Source organism: Zalophus californianus, chromosome 6, assembly GCF_009762305.2.
Source record: "Zalophus californianus isolate mZalCal1 chromosome 6, mZalCal1.pri.v2, whole genome shotgun sequence".
In the NCBI taxonomy this organism is placed as follows: domain Eukaryota; kingdom Metazoa; phylum Chordata; class Mammalia; order Carnivora; family Otariidae; genus Zalophus; species Zalophus californianus.
In genome coordinates this window covers 41,272,564-41,296,015 of record NC_045600.1, presented here as the reverse complement: position 1 = coordinate 41,296,015, position 23,452 = coordinate 41,272,564, and the positions used below count along the sequence as shown (strand labels likewise).

The 23,452-nt window shown below is 40.4% G+C and overlaps 1 protein-coding gene across 5 annotated transcripts in view; it reads right to left on the bottom strand.

Moving 5' to 3' along the window:
* ARMH4 (armadillo like helical domain containing 4) overlaps positions 1-23,452 on the bottom strand; it is a 130,557-nt gene that overhangs the window by 89,067 nt on the left and 18,038 nt on the right. For all 5 annotated transcript variants that reach the window (XM_027570543.2, XM_027570546.2, XM_027570544.2 and 2 more), the window contains exon 5: positions 2,337-2,594. In XM_027570543.2, the coding sequence (XP_027426344.2) occupies positions 2,337-2,594 (258 nt within the window). The remainder of the gene's footprint in view (positions 1-2,336; positions 2,595-23,452) is intronic.

Genomic DNA, 23,452 nt, shown 5'->3' with positions numbered 1-23,452 from the left:
CTCTGCCTCTCTCATCACATCTCTTTCTCCGACTCTGACTCTCCTACCTCCCCCTTATAAGGACACCTGTGATTATATTGGGCCCACCCAGATGATCCAGAATAACCTCCCCAGCTCAAGATCTTTAACTTAATCACCTCGCTAAAGTCCTTTTTGCCAGGTAAAAGTTCCACAGATTAGGACACAGACACTATTCTACTTACCACAAAATCCATCACAAGTAGGAGAGGTTTCCTGTCTCATCTGACCTCAGAGTATTTAGAAAACGGTATCAATTAATATTGATCCAGAAGTTATTACTGGTTGTGAGTTACTAGGAGAGATACTCCTGTCACTCTAAGAAAATGTTGATGAGCAAATAAAATTCTAGCCCCAGACACTACTCAAACACAGTCTTCCCACAGTAGGGGGGTGGGGGGAGAGAACAGCCTGGAAGATTTGTTCCTTGTTTTGGTTCCCAGGAAACTCAGTGCTAAAAACATGTTGATAAAATGAATTTACCAGGAAAGGAAGTAACAGTAAAAGGTAAGGGACTTCTGGGGAAATGGTAAATCATTATAGTAAGAGAAACTCGGATATATTAAAAAAAAAAATCTCAGGACTTGTGGGAATCACCTTTAAAAACATAACAAATCACTAAATTGGTATCTCTAATTTAAGAATACTTAGCTGTGCATGGGGGCTGGAATCAGGAAGCAGCACAGGAAGACAATAAAACTGGCTTCCATATTTCTGCTTCACCTTCTTATAACCTACTTTTATTATAAAACTCACCCTCCCCGCGTTGAAACCTTTATGAAGTGGGTTCTGCTCTAATCAAAGAAAGGCACCACTCTTGCTTTTCTCTCTGTCCCTGGGGCCATGCAAGTTCCAGGAACAGAGCAGATGCTCAGTTAGGTTTGTTGGACGAATTAATTAACCAAATCGAAAGGACAGTTCATCAAAAAAAAGCATTCCTCCTTAGACCGTAAACCTTTAAAAGTTTTATCAAATCCAATTTCAGCTTTAAAACAAAGGGGGGGGGGGCTGAGGTGCCTGCATGGCTCAGTCAGTTAAGTGTCTGCCTTCAGCTCAGGTCGTGATCTTGGGGTCCTGGGATCGAGCTCCACATGGGGATCCCTGCTCAACCGGAAGCCTACTTCTCCCCCTCCCTCTGCCCCTTTCAGCCCCCATCACTCATATGCACGCATATGTGCTCTCTCTCCCTCAGACAGATACACAGATAGATAGATGATAGATAAAATCTTTTTTTTAAAAAAAGAGCTTATTTTAAACTACACAATCATGCAATAACCTGACACAGCGATTTTCCAGCTCTGCACTCGTATTAATGCACTCACCCTTTCTCACCACAGATCTAAAAGAGAGTTTTCATGAGAAAGAAGAATGATCTTTAAGAAACCATATGCAATAGGATTCGAAATTGGACATTTCAACCGAGGCACCACAATACAAGAGTATGATATTCCAGAGCAAAGTTCCAGACCAACATTCAAATTTTTAATGAAATCGCCCAACACTGATTATATGACTTTTAACCCTAACCTCTGCTGCACTGAAGGTTATAAATGGGGCTAGCTGTTAAAAACTCAGAGAATTTCAGAGAGGGTATTTCTCTGGAGAAGAAGAAGGCCTCAAGGAATCACCCAGAGCCTATAGCATCTCTCCAGAAAAAGCCAAGAGGAGACAGACAGGGAAGCTTCCCTGCTGACCAGGAAGAGAGTGTCTGAGGTGAGGTCAGACTGCATCCATGGAGCCTCCCGAGGGTAATTCGGGCCATGCCCAAGAGAGAGCAAGCACATGGGTGTCTGGACACTGACTGCTGAACTGAGCCTGTATCTGACAACCAAATGCAGCCTTAAGAGGAAACAGAAAAGCGACAAGACTGCCGAGCACTCGCTCAGAGGTGGGGGAAGAATTTCTCCTAGGGAGCAAATTCCACAGCGACAGAAGGTAACACCAGATATTTGTTTTCTGACTTCAGACCATTCACGCTGCTTGTTCAGCACACTGGTTACTCACGTCTTCTCCCCATTTGGAAGTCCTCCCATAAACCTAGAGTTGTCTTCCAGCTGGGAAGGAAAGAGGGAATTCCTTCCAAAAACTAGGTAACTGTGCTCTTGGTGGGCAGCTGGAGACTGTTTGGAGCCTGGCTATTTAAGAGCACTAAATATAAATATATAAGAAAAAACTGAAGACTTTTTCTGAAATGAGCCATCCATAAACATCACCAGAAAATCCATTTTGCTCCATAATCGATGCCAAGAAAGAAAGCTGCCACCTTAGAAAAATAAAAGAGGGAGAGGGAGGAGGAAGGAAACACGCATGACTCTTACCCAGGCCCTGATTCTGCTGTTCCCACTTGATGGCGTCTGGCACCTGGTAGGTAGCTCCATCCAAAGGGCCCAGGTTTCCCTGCTCTGAGCCAGGTTCTTGAGACGCAATGCCAGGGAGAGTGAACCCAGGCAGTTCAGCGTCACCGTCCAAGCTCTCATCCAGGGACTCTGCGTCTTTATCTTCTTCATCTTCCTCCTCATCTTCCTCTTCTTCATCTTCCTCCTCCTCATCCTCTTCATCCGCATCTTCTTCTCCCTCTAGGAAGAAAAGAAATCAACAAGAAACACGAAGGAGTACAGTAAGTGCCTACATATGAATCTTTTGAAATGACCCAAACACTACAAAATAATTGCGCTTGACCTTTGGAAACAAATTTTATAGCCGAAGTTGGGCGATGTGGGCCTTGCAGGATTATGTGCTCACCACATACCTATGTTTTAAACTTTCAAAATCACGGTTGTGTCAGATCATTAGTACGCAGCATGTTTATTTGGAGTCAAAGTTCAGGTAATATAAATTTTTAGTAGTCAGATTTATATTTACAAAAGTAGAAAATATCCCTTCCCTGTTTTCTGGAGGCCATTAAAGACGGACCCACTAGGTTAATATACAAAATACATAAAGAATTTATACAACTCAACACCAGAAAAACAAATAATCCAGTTAGAAAATGGGCAGAAGACCCGAATAAACAGTTTTCCAAAGAAGATAAACAGATTGCCAACAAACATAAAAAGATGCTCAACATCACTAATCATCAAGGAAATACAAATCAAAACCACAATGAGATATCCCCTTACACCTGTCAGAATGGCTAGAAACAAAAAGACAAGCAAGTGTTGGTGAAGATGTGGAGAAAAAGGAACCCTCGTGCATTGTTGGTGGGAACGCAAAATGGTGCAGCCACTGTGGAAGATGGGTATGGAGAGTCCTCAAAAAGTTAAAAATAGAAACCCTATACGATCCAGTAATTCCACCCAAAGAAAATGAAAACATTAATTCAAAAAGATATATGCACCCTACGTTTATTGCAGCATTATTTACAATAGCCAATATATGGAAGCAATCCAAGTATCCAAGGATAGATGAATGGATAAAGGAGAAGTGGTATATACAAATACCATGGAATGTTACTCAGCCATAAAAGGGGTGAGACCTTGCCATTTGCAATACATGAATGGACCTAGAGGGTATGATGTTAAATGAAATGAGTCAGACAGAGAAAAACAAATACCGTATGATTTCACTTACATGTGGGATCTAAAAGCCAAAACAAATGAATAAACAAACAAACAAAAAGCAGAAACAGACCCATAAATACAGACAACAAACTGATGGTTACCAGAGGAAAGAAAGGATGGGGATGGGCAAAATGGGTGAAGGGGAGTGGGAGATACAGGCTTCCAGTTATGGAATGAATAAATCACCGAGATAAAACGTACAGGATAGGGAATACAGTCAATGGTATCGGAATAGCATTGTATGGTGACGGGTGGTAGCTACACTTGTGATGAACATAGCATAACGTATAGACTATGTTGTACACCTGAAACTAACGTAACATTGTGTGTCAACTATACTTCAATTAAAAAAAAAAAGATTTGCCCATTAGAAAGCACACTAAAATACTAACAGAACTTAGAGTGTCCCAATCCTTTTGTATCTTATAATACTAAACAAGAAAATTCATCGTTTGGGCACAATTTTCCTTTTATTCTTCTTCCATATCAGTGAGTAGAAGTCACAACATGTTAAGTGAGAGGTACATATATCCACTCCTGGCTCCTGTTGGAAGATTGACCCAAGAAAGTGGAAATGATTACATCAACATTCTCAATTCCACTCTAAAAGAGGTTAGGAAATAGGATATTGATCAAAGACAGTCAGAGAAGCACCCCTGAAAAAAACGTTATCATTACCATCATCGTAAGAGTTCAATTCACAATTTGTCACATTCAATGCTTTAAGCGGAGTAGGTGTAGGAAACGTAGGATCCCCAATTTTACTTTGTTTCACCAATTTTAATTTTCTAGGAATACTTCGAGGCTCCCCCCTCACCATGGATGCACCCTGAAGCCCCTGATGAGAGCTCACAAAGCTCACCGAAGGCCTTGCCCTTGGCCTCTTGTCTTGGCTCTCCACACAGCAGTTTGCAAAAAGGAACTCTCCTGGGATGGTGGAGAAGGAAAGAGGGAGGATTAGAGCCACCCAGGAATTCTGAGACTCTCTTTTTCTGTTTCTAGACAATGTTGTCCACACACATTCCTTTGTACTTTTTGTTTACAGGGTTTTTTTTTTAACTTTTAAAAAATATTACATCTAACCTTTTCATTCTTATATATCCTCTAATTTCGTACGACTTAATACCTCTCGCTATTCCAAAAATTCAATGACTCTCAAGGACCCAGTTCCGGGCACTAGGAATAAAACAGCACTGTCTCTGCCTTCGTGGAGCTGACAGGCCACTCAAGGAGACACATAGCACACACATAGAGATACAATACAACACGACATTCTGATTAAAACCGGAAAGAAGATGGAAAATGGCAGGCTCTGCTTTTTTGGATGGGGAGATCAAGGAAAGCTTTTCTGATAAGGTAAAGTTTGAACAAAGATTATACCAAAATAATGAATGCTCTTGTTTAATTTAGGTCAATATCTACAGGAGGAACATTCCCAGCAGCAGGGAACAAAAGAACAGCAAAAACAAAAGTCTTGAGGCAGATGTGTGCTGTGTTCAAAGAATGGCAAAGACTGGCCTGGGAGCGAGAAGGGACGGGAAATGAGGTGGGAGGGGTAGGAAGGGGTCAGATCTAATATATATTTACAAGGAATGACGGGCTTCAGGGTGAAAAGCAGGCTATATCAGAGCAAGAGACAAAGCAAAGAGACCCATTGGGAGGCTATTTCCCAAGCCAGGGAATAAGAAGATGGTGCTTTCGATGATCTGGGAGTAATGTGAAGGTAATTTGAAGGCAGAGCCCTACTGATAATTACAATGTGGGATGTGGAAGGAAGATCTCACTTTATTAAAGATGGAAACGAAAGGGTAAAGAGCAAAATCAAGAATTTTATTTGAGACACATTAATCATGTGATTCCTATGCCTATAATTTCCAAGTGGAAATGCTGGAAGCCCAGGGAAGATCAAAGCTAGAGATAAAAATCTAGGACTCATCGAGGGGCACCTGGGTGGCTCAGTTGGTTAAGCGACTGCCTTCGGCTCAGGTCATGATCCTGGAGTCCCGGGATCGAGTCCCACATCGGGCTCTCTGCTCAGCAGGGAGTCTGCTTCTCCCTCTGACCCTCTTCCCTCTCGTGCTCTCTATCTCTCATTCTCTCTCTCTTTCAAATAAGTAAATAAAATCTTTAAAAAAAAATCTAGGACTCATCGATTTAGAAATAATATTTACAGCCTTGAGACTGGCTGAGATCACCAAAAGAATGAGTGAAGATAGAAGGAAAAGTGGTCCAGTCTAAGCCCCGGGCAATCGAACATTTAGAAGTTGGCCAGCAGAGGGTGATCCAGCAAAGGAGATGGAAAAGTGACCACCGAGGTGGGAGAAAAACCAAATGAGTGTGGTATGGACAGCATCAAAGGAATAAAACACTTCTGAGGGCCTGAGTAAGAAAACTGAGACTGTCCCTCCGGCGTTGATATTACCTCTGGCTTTGACACTTTGGAAGTGATTAGTGACTTTAACCTAAGTTGTTTGGTGGAATGGTAGGAAGACTAGAGTAGTTGAAAAGAAAATTAGAAAAAAAGAAAGTAGATACAGCAAATATTAAAAAAAAAAAAAAAACCTTACAAAACTTTTTGAAAAAAAGAACAGGGACAACAATAGCCAAACTATGAAAAGAGCCCAGATGTCCATCGACAGATGAATGGATAAAGAAGATGTGGTGTGTGTGTGTGTGTGTGTGTGTGTGTGTGTGTGTGTGTGTGTGTAATGGAATATTATGCAGCCATCAAAAAATGAAACATTGCCATTTGCAACGATGTGGATGGAACTAGAGGGTATTATGCTAAGTGAAATATGTCAATCAGAGAAAGATGATTATCATATGATCTTACTCATATATGAAATATCAGAAACATAATAGAGGATCATAGGGGAAGGGAGGGAAAAATGAAACAAGATGAAACCAGAGAGGGAGACAAACCATAAGAGACTCTTTTTTTTAAGATTTTATTTATTTATTTGAGACAGAGAGAATGAGAGATAGAGAGCACGAGAGGGGGGAGGGTCAGAGGGAGAGGCAGACTCCCCGCTGAGCAGGGAGCCCGATGCGGGACTCAATCCCGGGACTCCAGGATCATGGCCTGAGCCGAAGGCAGTCGCTTAACCAACTGAGCCACCCAGGCGCCCCCATAAGAGACTCTTAATCATAGGAAACAAACTGAGGGTTGCTGGAGGGGAGGGGGGTGGGGGATGGACATTAAGGAAGGCACATGATGTAATGAGCACTGGGTGTTATATAAGACTGATGATTCACAGACCTGTACCTCTGAAACCAATAATACATTAAATGTTAATTAATTGAATTTAAATTTTTAAAAATGCTAAAAAAAAAAAAAGAACAGGGATAGAAGAGGGTAGCTGGAAGGAGATGTAGGGCCCTTCATCTTGTAGGGCTTGCTTCATCCAAGCAAATTCTAGTATCTCCTATTTTGAGAAGGTACCTTCTCAAAATAGGAGATACTAGAATTTGCTTGGAAGTTATGGGTGAGATCTGGTAGAGAGGGGGAAATTGATGGTCAGGAGACAGGGGACAGGGCTGCTGGAGGAAGGTCTGGAGATGAGACTTGGCGAGCAGTTGCACATGTGGATCTGAGCCACGCAAATGTAGTGTGGCTGTGTGACTGTGGACAAGTTACAGTGCCTCGGCTTCCTCATTGGTAAAACTGGGGTGATTCCTACCTCACAGGGCTGCTGTAGGATTACATCAGTTAGTATGTAAGGTACTTAGGACTAAGCCAGGCTCACCATGGCCACTCTGTGAGGTTGGTTTCTTTGCTATGGCAGAGAAGGGATGGGATCCAGGGCACAGGCTGGCTCAGACCCATCCTCCACTGCAGTGGGCTCAGGGGCAGGCAGGAGGACAGACCTGGGGGTGGGAATATGTGAAAGTTGTCTTCATATTTCTTTTATTTTCTCAGTCAAATAAGAAACTAAGAAGGAAAAAAGAAACGTTGGCGGTCTGAGGCGAGAGGAGAAAGTGTGAAACAGTCATCTTGGAGAATGGACAAGTGAATTCCCCAGGAAAATGTGGGAGGACTGGCAGGCAGCCCTGTGGGCCCACTTGAGATGTGACATCGTACATTTAAAGTGAGACATGTTAAGGGGGTTGTGTTTTTCTCCAGCCACCTTCAGCTGCTTGGGTGCAGGCATGGCTGGGAGGGGTAGAGGAAGCAGAGAGATTGAACCAGCAGCAAATTTTGCTAGACGGGTTCAGTGATGGAGGGGTGGGGGAGGGAGGTGGTTGACTGTGTGTGAAGGAAGTAATTAAAGATGGGCCAGGCAAAGAGTACAAACTCCCAACAGTAACACAAGTCCTGGGGATCTAATGTACAGTATGGTGACTATAATTAATAACACTGTATTGTATACTTGAAAGTTATTATGAGAGTAGATCTTAAATATTACCAACACAAAAAGAATAGTATTTACATGAGGAGATAGAAATGTTAACTAGCCTTACTGGGGTAACCATTTTGCAATATATAAGAGTATCAAATCATCACATTGTGTACCTTAAATTTACATATGTTATATGTCAACAGTATCTCAGTAAAGTAAAGTAAAACAATATCTCAACAAATCTCGGGAAATAAAGATGGACCAGGGACTCTAATTAAAGAGAAGCTGAGGACGAAGCTGGACGGAGAAAAAGTATGGGATGATTGGAATTTGGAGAAAACTATCAGGAATCATCACTATTTGATGGCTTTGCTGACCTTCTTCCCATAGACAAAAATTGGCCATGGGCTAAAAAAGAACATTTCTTAATTTTTAAACCATTATAAAATCACTTTTAGCTGCCTTTTCTTTCCACAAACCGAAAAGGGTTGCACTTGATGGAATAATTGTGACAATATGATACTAATCCCCTAGGAACACGAAGGGAAAGCCCTGCGTTTTCAGCTCTCATCACTGAACTGTTGACCACTGACCACTACCACCCACCAAGAACAACTTCTACATGACCCTCAATAAGCTCAGTTAATTCCTTCTCCCTAAAGTATAGAGCTATATGACCCAGCAATCCCACTTCTGGGTATATATCCAAAGGAAATAATATCATACCCCAAAGAGATATCTGTACTCTGGGGTTCACAGTCACATAATTCACGAGAGCCAAGGTATGGAAACAACCTACCTGTCCACTGACAGATGAATGGATAAAGATGATGTGATATACATATAATAGAATATTATTTGACCTCTAAAAAGAAGGAAATCTTATCATTTGCCACATGGATGAAACCAAAGAACATTATGCTGAGTGAAAGAACTTAGAGATAGACAAATACTACATGGTATATTACTTATAGGTGGAATCAAAATTTAAAAAAAAAAGTCTAACTCATAAAAAAAAACAAAAAGTCAAACTCATAAAAAGAGAAAGTAGAAAAGTGGTTGCCCTGGGCTAGAGGGTAGGCAAAACAGGGAAGGATTAGGAAAAGGGTACAAACTGTCAGCTCTAAGATGAATAAGGTCTAAAGATCTAATTTATAACATGGTGACTATAGTTGATAACACTGTATTGTAGCACTGAAATTTGCTAAGAGAGTAAAACTTAAATGTCCTCACACAAAAAAAGTAATTATATGAGGTGATAGCTCTGTTAATTAATCCAATGGTGGGAATCCTTTTACAATGTTACGTGTGTATCAAATCACCAAAATGTACACTCTAAATATCTTATAATTTTATTTGTCAGTTATACTTCAATAAAGTCAGAGCCATAAAAATAATGAAAAGGACAAAGTCAGGCTGCATGTAAGCAAACCTGGGCCAACAAAATGGTCACTACCTTCATGATGTGATTTGAATGACATTGCTTAGGTCAACATGTCTCATAATCCGTCCCACACTCAACCACCCTAATGGAGCCTTCTTTCTCCTCCTCTGTGTCCTGAAATGCCCAACATGAGATGCCATGTCATGCCATGGTATCTCTCTTGGCAGAATACTCTCTCCAGAAACGCCCTATGGAATAGTATACAATTTATACTGGAAAGGAAAGAAGGGCCCTAACAGCCATAGGGGTAAGAGAGGAAAGCCTTCCCCTTGTACCATCAACCCCGCCCTTCAGCACAAAGGAACTTAAAAGGTTTACTATTTTGCCACTTTTAGTACTTGAGGAATTATATCACAAGCCTGAGAAGATAGCTCTAGAAAAAGGAAGTTTCAGGAACTGTGCAGAGAAGACAGAAGGAAAACAAGCCTTTCTGGAGTGAGATTTCTCTTTTATAGCCCTGTTTCCTCATTATCTTTGTCAACCAGTGAATGTTCTTATTTTGTAGGAGCCTATGATCATTTTGTAGCTGTTAAACATCTTTAGTAGAATGCCAGTGGTACTCTGCTGCAATTTTCTGTGGAACAGTGACTGCTCTTACAGATCAGTAACAAAAAAAGTTATGATCACCTTTCCAAATATTACCAAAATAATGTACATGATTGCAGTTTGACCCAGAAAGGCAGAAAACTACTGGATAAAGGAAGGATGGCCTTGTCCCGTGTTGTATAACCAATGACGAGCACAGGGCTTGGCCATCAGCAGTGCTCAAGAAGTATTTGTTGAGTGGATGGACAGGTGAATGAATGCACAATGAGCTAGATCCAGGTTTTTAACAATTGCCTAGGTCTAAAAAAACACAGAGTAACAATTGATAAACAATTAGTAACAAACACATTCCTCTAAATAATGCTGTAGCAAGCATAAGGGCAACATATAAGAACAACAGGTGCAGAAGGCGCTTGATGGAATGAGCACAGGGTGTTATATGCAACCAATGAATCACTAAATTCTACCCCTGAAACTAATACACTATATGTTAACTAAATTGAATTCACATAAAATTTTTAAAAAAGAACAACAGGTACAAAACAAACCAGAGTTGTATGCCTTGATTTTCCATTCATAAAAACTAAAGAGAAAGTCATCTCTATTTCCGCCAGTCTTTCAACTAGTCACACCCAAGGGCAACAATGATGTCATGAACAGCTCTGAACACAAAGGGCAATGACATGAAATAAACGTTCGACAAATAAAACTGTGCCAAAAACAGTAACAGGATCCCTGATCCAAAGAACTAAAAAGAAAGAACTCACTCTATAACACTACCAGGTTGTATTTAAAAGTTATAGGGTAATGCTTTCTGAATTTGGTAACTCTGTTAAACCCCAATTTTATTTTCATTTATTTGAATCCTAAATAAGCATGTGGATCAATGTAAAACACACACACACATACACACACAGAGACACTCAGTTATCCCATATTAAAATGACACAGAAAAGGGGGGAAAAATGAACCTCTAAAAAGAAGCAATTGCTCTTGGTTTATCGGATATAACAGATACCAAATAATAGTGATCAAAGACTTAAAGTTCTATTTGTCCTGAGAATCCCTGACAAAACACGGCAATCCTGGTAAGGAAGGTTCATTGAGTTCAGCCTGAAAATTTCTTCTAGTTTTGTCACCTGGTATGGAAAGTACATCCTCCCAACTGACTCTTCCTTCTTCCCAGGGTACTTGATACTGATTACTTCATGATACCAAGCAATCGCAAGGACGCTAACAGCGATCAAGGGGGCAGTCATGATGGTTTCTGAGTAACCACCTCCAGTGAGAGACAAAATCCTCCCCCCACTTCACACTGTTCCCACTCCCAAGCATGTGACACCCATTGCATAAACTCCCTTTCACTCTTGCTGAACCAGCATCAGCTCAGGGTGTCCCACAGAATTCAGGATGCACGGTCCGGCATTGACTGAGGCTCCTTGCCATAGACCTAACAGGATTGTTTCATGGTATCCTTACTAAGATCAAGTCACTTGCTGGCATGTCCACTGTCAAGAATTGTGACACCTAACAACAGTGAAAACTTGACAGGTGTCAGCCAAAAAACCGAACACAGGTGTTTGGAGAGTAGATAGCTCAGCGTCCAATGGGGATACAGACATGGTTCAATGTCTCATTGCTGGGCTTGAGGGGAACTGAAACTGTACCAGGAAAACTGTAAAGCATTAAACAGAGATGTCAGGTAAGTGCCCTTGGTAAAGAGATGCTTGGTGATACCAAGTAGTGTGTCCAGAGCTTCCACAGAGAATGTCCTGTTGCAGGTGGCAGGGAGAAGAAAAGATCTGTCTAGACAGTATCCTCTCTAAGCCAGTTTTACCTGTCTGGCCACTCTCTGACAGAATCCCTCAATAGCTGTTTTATAACCCATAACAATACTTGGAACTTACATGGGGCTCTTCTTCTGAGGGACTCAAAATACTTTGCAGGCATTATCCTCCAAGCTTACACTGTCAGCGAAACAGGAAGCAAGTTTGATAAACTTTGTTCTGCCTACGGCCTGCCTAGCTAGTGATAGAACTGCCTTGAGTGCTTAAATATCGTAGCAGAGCCTCAAACAGGTTTATTAAACCCAGAATTTTTGGCTCTCTAGGTCACGCCTGTTTTATTTGTTGCAAACATTTCTGCCTAAGGTTACCAAAACCAAGAGTTCGAGTTTTGTTCAGGACCACAACCATGGGTTAACTCCCAAAGAAATCAGATAGGACGTATGGGAGAAAATTTACCCCATGGCCGTGGCCTGAGTAACCTGACTCTCCTACGAAGTCCAGTTGCCATTAATTTAATAAGCAGCTCCCACCCAAAGTCCCCAGTTTCTCTCATCCCATTTTTATCACAGTTTAGACATTTTTAGATTTCCAGAAGCTAGAGGCATAACTAGCACTCCCAGAGCATTACTAATGAGGAGAAACTTGGTTGAGAATACGTCATCCCAATAACGGAGGTAGGAAGAATTCCAATAGTAATACTCATACCCAACATAACCTGTCTCTTTGTTTTTTGTTTTTTGTTTTCCTTAAAGATTTTATTTGGCAGAGAGACGGCAGCAGAGGGAGAGGGAGAAGCAGACTCCCCTCTGAGCACGGACCTGATGTGGGACTCGGTCCCAGGACCCCAGGATCATGATGTGAGCCGAAGACAGACACTTAACCAACTGAGCCACCCAGGTGCCTCAGCAAGCTGTCTCTCTTTGATTTACAAGAAGAAGAAGATCTCACCTGTATATTCTGTCTCTTTGGAATAGCAATCATCAATTTGAATTGTCATCTTTTGTTTTAAGTGTCAAACTTCTCTTTTTAGTGGCCCTTTTCTTTCCTTTACGAAGTTTAAAATTAAATCTAAGGTGAACACATTAGGGCACATGAAAAAGAGAAGAATACCATTTAAAAAAAAAACAGGGTGGCTTGGCTGGGCAGATGCTGAGTACGTATTAGTCTTTCTCCCACCTCCCCCTTAAATGGAGTAGCTCGGACACATCTCAGTGACAGATTTCTAAAAGAAGAAACATTTGGGGGCGCCTGGATGGCTCAGTCGGTTGGGTGTTGGACTCCTGGTTTCGGTGCTCTGAGCTCAGCAAGGAGTCTGTTTCGGATTCTCTCCACCTCTCCCCCCGCCCCGCCCACCCCCCCACCGCTGGCACTCTCTCTCTCTCAAATAAATAAATAAATAAAATCTTTAAAAAGAAAAAATAAAATCAAGAGGAAACATTTATTGGCATGTGTTTACCTGGCAATCCCTATACAAATATAATCAAAAGCCACTGTAGCCAAATGCTTTCCACACTTAAAGAGAGGCTGAAGTATTGGGGATGGCACTGCTTTTATTTTCCAGACTTTTTTTAACTTGGGCACCAAATTGGGTACAAAACTCAAAAGCCAGAAAAGAAAAAAATTAAATTTGTTTTGAGGATATGAAACAATTCTCCAGCAGGTGGCCCTCTGGTATCATAAGGGGCTGAGGAACCCCAGAAGCTTCTGAAATAATGTCCACCAAATTCAGCAGCTCACAAAGTGAAGCTGACTCAAAATTTATAGAATTCTCTTACATTTCTAAAGTCTTAACTCTTCCTGCCAACGAAATGCTTTCACATTTTATCATGTAATACTGGATGTATACAATAGAATATATATATGTAATATTTATGTTATTAGTCTTAACAATGAATTGAATCCCAGAAAATTGGAATATTCCAGCTCTGTCTTCCCAAAATGAATTTAAAGAATCACTTAAGCTTACTGAGCTCCCTGTTACCTGCCTGGGTGCAGATGTTGATATACATTCCAACAAAAGGAATGAAATGGTGTCCAACCCCACAATGGGATGCAAGAAATCTAAGCACATTCCCACTGAATTTCTAGCAGAATGTAACTGGCAACCACTTCTTTGTTCACATAAAAAGTGTTTAAGCTCAGGCCCAAAATAAGCACTGGATTTAAAATGATAACAACAACAAGCAGGACAAGTCAAGTAGCAAGCACATCAATTAAACAAGATAATGGTCCTAAAACCATACACTCCATTATTCATCACTTACCCAATGCTTGGTAACCACAGGCCAATGTGGATACAAGAGAGAAAGATCTGATCCTGCCCACCTGCCGTTAAGGAGGTCTGGAGAGCTAATTTAAGAGCAGAAACTGACGATCTATTGCTGGGAAGATAGACTCTTTTTGGGTGCACATACTAATAAAAATGAAATGGTATTAGGTAAACTTGTGGACTGAATGCCAACACTTAAAATGTCAGAGTATTCCACATAAAAATCAAAACTTTCAGCTTATCCTGAAAAACTTCCAAGATCTGGCATCACTGAGCTCACATACTCCTCCTGGCAACAATATGAACAAGATCTGTCCAGATCAGAGGGAGTGTGTGCCCTCTACTGCACCACACTCACCACTCCCTACTGTCTTAGGCGCCTTCCTTTTTGCTTACCTACGTTGTCCACCTGGCCCCTGACCCATGGTTGCATGGAGAAGATGTGACTATTTCATTATAACAATTCATACATACTAGTAAATGATAAATGATACCTAATTTTAATTGATAAATGATGTAAAATATTTATATTTATTATGCATATACTCCAGGTCATGCAAGCATTTACTATATGAAAGATCCCATTTTATTCTTACAAGAAAAGATGGGAACATCAATGGCCCTGCTTTACACAGATAGGAAAACTGAAGTCGAAAGAAATTAAACAATTTGGTCAAGATCACAATGCTGATTCATGATGGAGCTAAAACTTAAACAGAGTTATGTCCATTTAAGTCCAGAACCAGAGCTATTTTCAGTTCTATACTGCTTCTCGGTGTGGGTTGGGTGGTCTGAGAGGCTTCATGAAAGAGGATGAGTTTGAGCTGAACTGTTTTTTTTCTCCTTCCTATCCTCTTTTAATTTTAACTTCATAGCCTTCTGTTTATAGAGTAGCATAGCACTATTATATATTACAAAATGTGATAGCCTATTATCATGCAGGTATATTTCTCATATAGTGAGAACAGTGTTATACTGCCTAGATATGAATCATGCTGTGCTTTTAACAGAGATGGGATTTTCTCTTAAGGGTGGGATGGCGTCAATCATGATGGCTGTCTGGCAGTCAGTTGCCTAGGGATTGAAGGTATGTCCTTCAACCTGCAAAGCAGGGCTGATAATATGTGTGTGGGATTGGGGATTCCCTACTTGGTGGTGGGCCCTAGAGGAAATTTATGTCTTGGTCTTGGCTCTTCCATGTGGGGGAAGGGAGGAGGAAGACGAAAAAAGAAGTTACACTCTGTATAGGAAACAAGGCAAGAGCCGAGTAGCCAGAAAGCCTGGCAAGGTGCTTGAAAACTATTCTAACGCTTTGGGTATAGAATATAAAAAAAACCTTCTCAGAGAGTGGAATGGGTCAGGGTCTGGGAGCCCTGAGAGCTTATTAGCTAAGGTAAGATCAGAGAAATCAGTATGTTGTGAGCCTAATTCACTTTGTGTTTCTTTTATTTTCTTGTTTTATTTGCTTTGTGTTCCCTTAGGTTCAAGCCAAGTATTTTTTTGAATTTCTACACAAGCGAGAGGGTTTTCACTTTTGCTCGGGCTAGAGTCTTTTTTTTTTTTAAGATTTTTTTTATTTATTCATTCGAGACACAGAGATACAGAGAGAGAAAATATGAGCAGGGGGAGACGCAGAGGAAGGGGGAGAAGCAGGCCCCCCACTGAGCAGGGATCTCAACGCGGGGATTGATCCCAGGACTCTGGGATCATGACCTGAGCCGAAGACAGACACTTAACCATCTGAGCCACCCAGGCGTCCCTGGGCTAGAGTTTTAATAGGATATAAGAGCCCTCAGAGAACACGTGTAGCAGATGAGAGAAAATTGAGAAAATTGAGGGAGCCGTGTCGGGCCCTCTGCCCACCTGGAGCATCTCCTTCTCATAATAAAACATTGGAGATTCTTTCCACGTTTTTAATAGAAGAAATTTCCATAGAATATTTTGTTTGGAGAACAATGTAGAAGGAGGTAGTATGGCGGAAGAAGAAAAGGCAGTGGTAAATTTAGGCGGAATCAATGTTAATCTTTCAAGACAAATGCAATGTTTCCAAGTGTGAACATTCTTAAAATCTTCTAAGGCCATTCAAATTGATGCATTATGTTTTTATTCTACTCTTTCCCTTTGGGGTTGTGTATACACTGAAGTGATAAGAGGTAATCTGATGCCAAAACAACTTCATGGTTATGAATACAGCCTGATAAAGTGCAGTTGATAATATCCTTATGTTATTTTATACATTGTTAAACTTTGTGATTGTGCTCCAATGCAATAAAATTATCATGTTTATACCAGTAAAGGATAGTTATGTGTAGCTTCACACTGAAAAACATGCCTTTTAAAAATGCCTTAATTTTCTGCAAATATCTAAAATGCCTTTGAAATCTCCACAGCCTACTATGTGGTTATAAGCTACACGTTTGCTTCCACAACTGCACAAAACCACCACACATGGAAAGCCCCGTTTGGACCAATCCTCACAAAGATTCACAACACTGGAGTACGAGCCCAGATGAATCACTCAGAACCAATCCTTTTGCCTGCGTTCTGAACATCCTCCTCGAGAGAGACATGCTGCAGTTTCCTACAAATCAAATATTTGGTAGCCTGAGACGGAGCCCCTGGGTGCCTCCTCTACATTGAAAGGCAGTTGCTTCTGTTATTAAAAACTATTCTTGGGGCGCCAGGGTGCCTCAGTCCGTTAAGCATCAGACTCTTGATTTCAGCTCAGGTCATGACCTCAGCGTTGTCAAGCTCAGTGGGGAGTCTGCTTCTCTTCTGCCCCTCCCCCTGCTTGTGCACGCTCTCTCTCTCTCTCAAATAAATAAAAAATCTTTTTAAAAAGTTATAAAAAATCCTATTCTTAAGAAAGAATTCATCTATGGGTGGCTCAGTTGGTTAAGCAACTGCCTTCAGCTCAGGTCATGATCCGGGGTCCTGGGATGGAGTCCCACATCAGGCTCCCTGTTCAGCAGGGAGCCTGCTTCTCCCTCTGACTCTGCTTGACACTCCCCCTGCTTGTGCTCTCCCTCTCTCTCTCTCTGTCAAATAAATAAATAAAATCTTTAAAAAAAATTTTAAAAAGGGGCGCCTGGGTGGCTCAGTTGGTTAAGCTCGGCTCAGGTCATGATCCTGGAGTCCCGGGATCGAGTCCCACATTGGGCTCCCTGCTCAGCAGGGAGTCTGCTTCTCCCTCTGACCCTCCCCCCTCTCATGTTCTCTCTCTCTCTCTCATTCTCTCTCTCATATAAATAAAATCTTTAAAAATAAATAAATAAATAAATTTTTAAAAAGAAATAATTCATCTACCAATAACCTAATTAGAAAAATATGCTTGATTACATGTCTGTAAACTGACTGCTAGTGTGGTATATGTGGTATCTATTCACCACCCTTTAGAATGTTTTCCATATTTTTGAGTCTGTCATCACTTATTTTTTTATAAATATCAATAGAACAATGAGTATATATATGTTATGTGATACTTTCCCACCTTCTACCTTGTATTTCTGTTATTTATGTATCTGTCTTAACTCTTCTACTAACATTTATGCAAGATCCACTCCCATCTCTTCTTTTTTATTATCTGAATCACCAAACAAATACTTGCTAAATGTGCACATAAATGAATGAACAAAACCTCTGGATATACATAAGGCAAAATCCTTTTGTCATCCTGAGCCATCATGTAAAATTTCATGTGTGTCTAAGGGTAAGTTTTACTAAGCAGTACTAACTTTCTACTTTCTAGTGGGGGGCAACAAACGCTCCAGAAAAAAAAAAAAAAAAAAGGAAAAAGTCAGCTCCAGGATAATTATGGCTTAATTGAGATCATACCAATAAATGAATTCCTTATAAGAAAGCATACTAGAAAATTTAGTCATGTCAGTTATCTTTCTTCAACAGCAGAATTTATAAGCAAAGCTTTAGGGTAATGCATCATAATATTGATTTTAAATATTTCTGAAATACCACTGGCTTTGTGAACATGAATAGCAAATGTGGAATGACCATTCCGAGTCCTAAGTAATTTACTGGACTAACATATTGGTACTTAAAAACAAAGATCTATCATAAACGCCAGAGAAAGTATGATGACTTCAGGACAAGACAACAAAATGACTTACTATAAAAGGCAATCGATAACTGAAATCACCAGCAATTCTGTGTCATGTAATATATGTGAAGATGCAAAGATAAAAACAAGTAAAAAAAAAAAAGATCATCCTTCCCTAATGTACTTGGCAATGGTATTAGATGTTTCCTGTGTTCATGTTAATAGTTATAAAATTATTAATTTTTATTAAATTTCCGTTGCTTTTTTCCAGAACAAGCATGGAGGGGAGAATTCAGCATCTAATTCAGCAAATCAGTTCATCACTAAAAGTCAAACAAAGGTCATATTCCATCAAATACTCTTTTACTCATCTTCCCCATTTGTATATCATTTAAGTGGCTCTGTTACTGAGGCAAAATGAAATCCAAAACATTTCCAAGAACAAAGGCCAAAACTTGTATTCCTTCTTAACACAATTAGAGTGAACAATGTTCACCATCATTAGCCATCAGGGAAATTCAAATCAAGACCACATTGAGATACCGCCTTACACCAGTTAGAATGGCAAAAATTGACAAGGCAGGAAACAACAAATGTTGGAGAGGTTGTGGAGAAAGGGGACTCCTCCTACACTGTTGGTGGGAATGCAAGTTGGTACAGCCACTTTGGAAAACAGTATGGAGGTTCCTCAAAAGTTAAAATAGAGCTACCCTATGACCCATCAATTGCACTATTGGGTATTTACCCCAAAGATAAAGATGTAGTGAAAAGAAGGGGCACATGCACCCCAATGTTCATAGCAGCAATGTCCACAAGCCAAACTGTGGAAGGAGCTGAGATTGCCCTTCAACAGACAAATGTATAAAGATGTGGTCCACATATACAATGGAATATTACTCAGCCATCAGAAAGGATGAATACCCACTGTTTGCATCAACATGGATGGAACTGGAGGGAATTATGCTAAGTGAAATAAGTCAAGCAGAGAAAGTTAATTATCATATGGTTTCACTTATTCATGGAACATAAGGAATAGCTGGAGGACACTAGGAGAAGGAAGGGAAAAATGAAGGGGGGGATTGGAGGGAGAGATGAACCGTGAGAGACGATGGACTCTGGGAAACAAACCGAGGGTTTTAGAGGGGAGGGGGGCGGGGGGATGGGTTAGCCTGGTGATGGGTATTAAAGAGGGCACGTTCTGCGTGGAGCACTGGGTGTTATGCACAAACAATGAATCATGGAACACTACATCAAAAACTAATGATGTAATGTATGGTGATTAACATAACAATAAAAATTTAAAAAAAAAACAAGGGAAAAAAAGACTAAAAGACTAAAAAAGAAAAAACTAAAGTTAAATGATATATCTCATCTTATTTTTTATTGTAATTTTTTTATAATTCTTTCATTTTTTTTAAAGATTTTATTTACTTATTTGAGAGAGAGAGAATGAGAGATAGAGAGCACGAGAGGGAAGAGGGTCAGAGGGAGAAGCAGACTCCCCGCTGAGCAGGGAGCCCAATGCGGGACTCGATCCCGGGACTCCAGGATCATGACCTGAGCCGAAGGCAGTTGCTTAACCAACTGAGCCACCCAGGCGCCCTCATCTTATTTTTTAAAAACCAAGATGCTAAAGAAAGGTTAAACATGACTTTCCTGTTGGATACTAAGAATTAAAAAATCTCTTTCTATGTTAAAAAAGGTAATATGTTATATGTTTACATATAACATACATTGTAAGTTTAAAAAAAAAAAAAAGGTAATTCTCCAGCAAATCAATTACTGTGAGTTTGTTCAAGAAAGCCCATAATAAATGGGCCTTTGGAATATGAGGAAATGGGAACTGTCTGGGATAATAGCACTGAATTAGCAGCCCCAACACTCACCCTATCATGCCTACAGAAACACATTAAATAGGATCAGTCAGATCAAGAATTCACCTTCTCCAGCCCAGGGACACTGGTATTTCTTCTTCTCTTACAAACAAGCAGTAAGCTAACCCAGGGCAATCTTGAGACAATCCAAGCAAATTCACCATGTTCCCAAGTCTGTCTGGCCAGCACCATGACGAGCACCAAGTAGTTTCCCATTTCCCACTAGGTGGAAGGCCCAGATATTGCCTTCCAAACATTAAGGGAGGAAGGCTGGGGGTGTGAGGAAGGACTGCCAAAACCTAATCACAAGAAATCTTTGTTTTTGTACTCTGACCTCTCACAAGTACTTAGAAGCCTAGTACTTGGGACAAATAAACCCACAATTGATTTTTTTCTGTATGGTGGGATTGATTTTTTTCTGAATATTGAATTGTTAAAGTAATAACCTTCCACCCTATGGAATTATTGTTACATTTTTTCAGCACAGATAAATGCCCATCTTCTGTGGGAATACAGGAAAGGCTAAAATAAGTTTGATTTATTCAGAGTAAATAGATACCCTCAGTTGGATTTCCAAAACACAGAAATCAGGGGGCCTCCTGGGTGGCTCAGTCAGTTGAGCAAGTGACTCTTGGTTCAACTCAGGTCGTGATCTCATGGGTTGTGGGATGGAACCCACCAGGAGTTCCATGCTCAGCAGGGAGTCTGCTTAAAGATTCTCACCTTCTGCCCCTCCTCTGACCTGTGTACACACATGTGTGCACTCTCAAATAAATGGATCTTTAAATTAAAAAAAAAAAAGCAGAACTTCTTTAAGTAAGAAATATTGAAAGACCTAGTCCATTCGCTATTAGGGTTAAAATATAAGGACAGTTAACCCAGATAAAAAAAATCCAAGCAAATTTTCATAAGTAATCAGAAATTGTTAAGTTCCCATTTTGGAGCAGAGAAAGACATTAATATTCACCAAAAAATAGATATCAACCTATACAGAGATCATGTCCAAAAATTCATTTATGTAGTTATATACATGCAACTAACTTGCCATTATCCTACTTTGAATAAAAAATTAGAACATTTCGCCATGTTTATATGTCAAAGATGATGAATGCAGCCCTAGTGGAGTTACGCCTGAGATAAGTATAATGCATTTTTTATCACCCTGAAAACATTTATTCCCTTAAAAAAAAAAAGTACAGAAAAGTAAAACCTATCAGGCAAGGTGACAGAGAAAACATCAACCCTGTGACAGAAAAATCACACCACATTTTTGCTGACAAGGTAAAAGACCTACCGAAAGGCACAAGGCAATACACATTTATCGAGGCAGGCTTTCTTCAGCAACGGGAAAATGTAAAACATACTGAAACTTCTCGGGCTCTACCAATGCACGTCTCTCAGGTGGGTGTTACAGAGCCGGAGCACATCTGCCTTTAGCCCAGCTGGCAAACTTCTCAGAAGCAGATCCTTGTTATGCACTGAATTGCATCCCCAGAAAAAAAATATACATATAACCTGCCACACTTATAAATGTGACCTTCTTCGAAAATAAGGTACTGGCAGATATAATCAAGTGAAGATTAAGTTATCAGGGTGAGTCCTAATCCAATGGCTGGTGTTCTTGTAAGACCAGGGAAATATGGGCAGAGAGACACACTGAAGGATCACAGCCACGGGAACATGGAGGCAGGGGTTGCAATTACGTTGCCACAAGCGAAGGAACTCGTGAGGTCACCAGAAGCCAGAAGAAGCAAGAATGACCCCCCCGTCTTGGGGCACTGGAAGGAGCATGGCCCTGCCTACACTTTGATTTCAGACTTCCAGGCTCTAAAACCACAGGAGAATAAATTTCTGTTGTTTTAAGCCATCCAGTTTGTGGTATTTTGTTATGGTAGCCCTAGAAAACTAAGACACTCAGTGAGTATGTTTTAGAGACGTAAAGAAGGAGACAAAGATGACAGGGTGCCAATTAGGTACAAATTTGAGGTTCATTTGAGCCCTTAATTATCCCTTAAAGGATAAACATTCAGAAATTTCCACAAAGGTTCTTGGCTTCTTGGTTGTCTGCTGTCTAATAAGGGCAGGTCTTGCCCATAACCCACTGAGAAAAATACTCCATTCTCTGGAGAAGTGCTTCTGTCCCCTAGTGGGAAAGAAGATACTAAAATAATATATAAGGAGTTTAATAATATAATTAAATAAACACAAGCTGGAGAACTGTATGTCATTTGTCAACTCAACACAGAGATTAAAAGTTGAAAGGTAGGTAACTTGACATAGCACAACCCACTGTTCTGGATAAGAATAAATTATCTGCCTCTAGGTATAAGCCTATATAGAATTAAAACCCTTCCCCCAAAGCTTACATTCCTGGACAAGGTGGAAAAACATGCACTGAAACTGGAGGCCTCCAACACATACAGGAGTCTAGTAGGCTTATCTGTTTAAATAAGCATAGTCCAGAGGAGTAGATGCACCAGCATAAAATTAACTGTGACATTATTAATGTACACTAATTAAACATAAATGATACTTCCCAGGATCTAGGAGAAAAGGTGCGTTCATTCAAACTCTTTTGTCTTCAGCCCAATAATGTAGCAGAAAGGATATTTTTAAACCAATAATGTCTTTCATAAGCCTTGATGAGGATCATAATTTCAATCAAAAACTGACAAAATATATTCTCAAAAAGAAGCTGGAATCGAATTGTGTAGAAGAAAAGCATTAAAACTCCAGGACATCTTAGGCAAGTCAAGAAAATTCTCACATATTTCAATGCAACTGCCATCATCTACTAAATTTAGAAAATTATTGCAGTTTCACAAGTATGGATTACTCACAAATATATTTTTTTTCTCTGATTTAATGAGCCCTGTCAGGTAAAGCTGTCATCTCCAACTCAGGTTAATTTGAGGGAACCTGCTTTTTCCAGATGGCGTCAAGGAGAGCAGACAGCTAATATGAGATTAACCTCCAAGTCATACAATTTTTATCTCAATGTGGAGTGCAAGAGCTGTTAGCCTCAGAGCTTGCTTTGATCCATTTCTTAAACCAGCATCCTACTATGGCATTCTCCAAAATACTCCTAAAATGTCATGTTTCTCTGCCAGAAAACTGCCAGTGTTACCCTGAGAGTCTGGGATAGAGTCTGCGGCAAACCGGGTGAACCATCTTCCCTGCTCTACAGGAGACAAAATATCAAATAATAGCACATCCTATGTCTTTACTGCATCAAGCCCATGGCTAATTTAGTGCCTAAAAGCTTACCTGTCCTCTAGATTAGTTTTAGAAACTCAGCATTACAAATCTCTGGACATTCTGCACCCCCGGCCAGAAGCCGTTCACCTGCCAAAATGCTGATTAATTAAATGACCTTTCATCACATTTCCAGTCTTCTTGTTTGTGGATGTGCGGCTGGGCTCCAGGCATCTTTTTCATGCTCACAGCCAATGTCTTGGAAAGTATAATTTGGCATGCATTTCTCAGTTGTAACAGGTGAAGAGACTCCTCCTCTCAAAATAGTCCAACATCCTAACCCGGAAATATTCATAAAGAAAAAA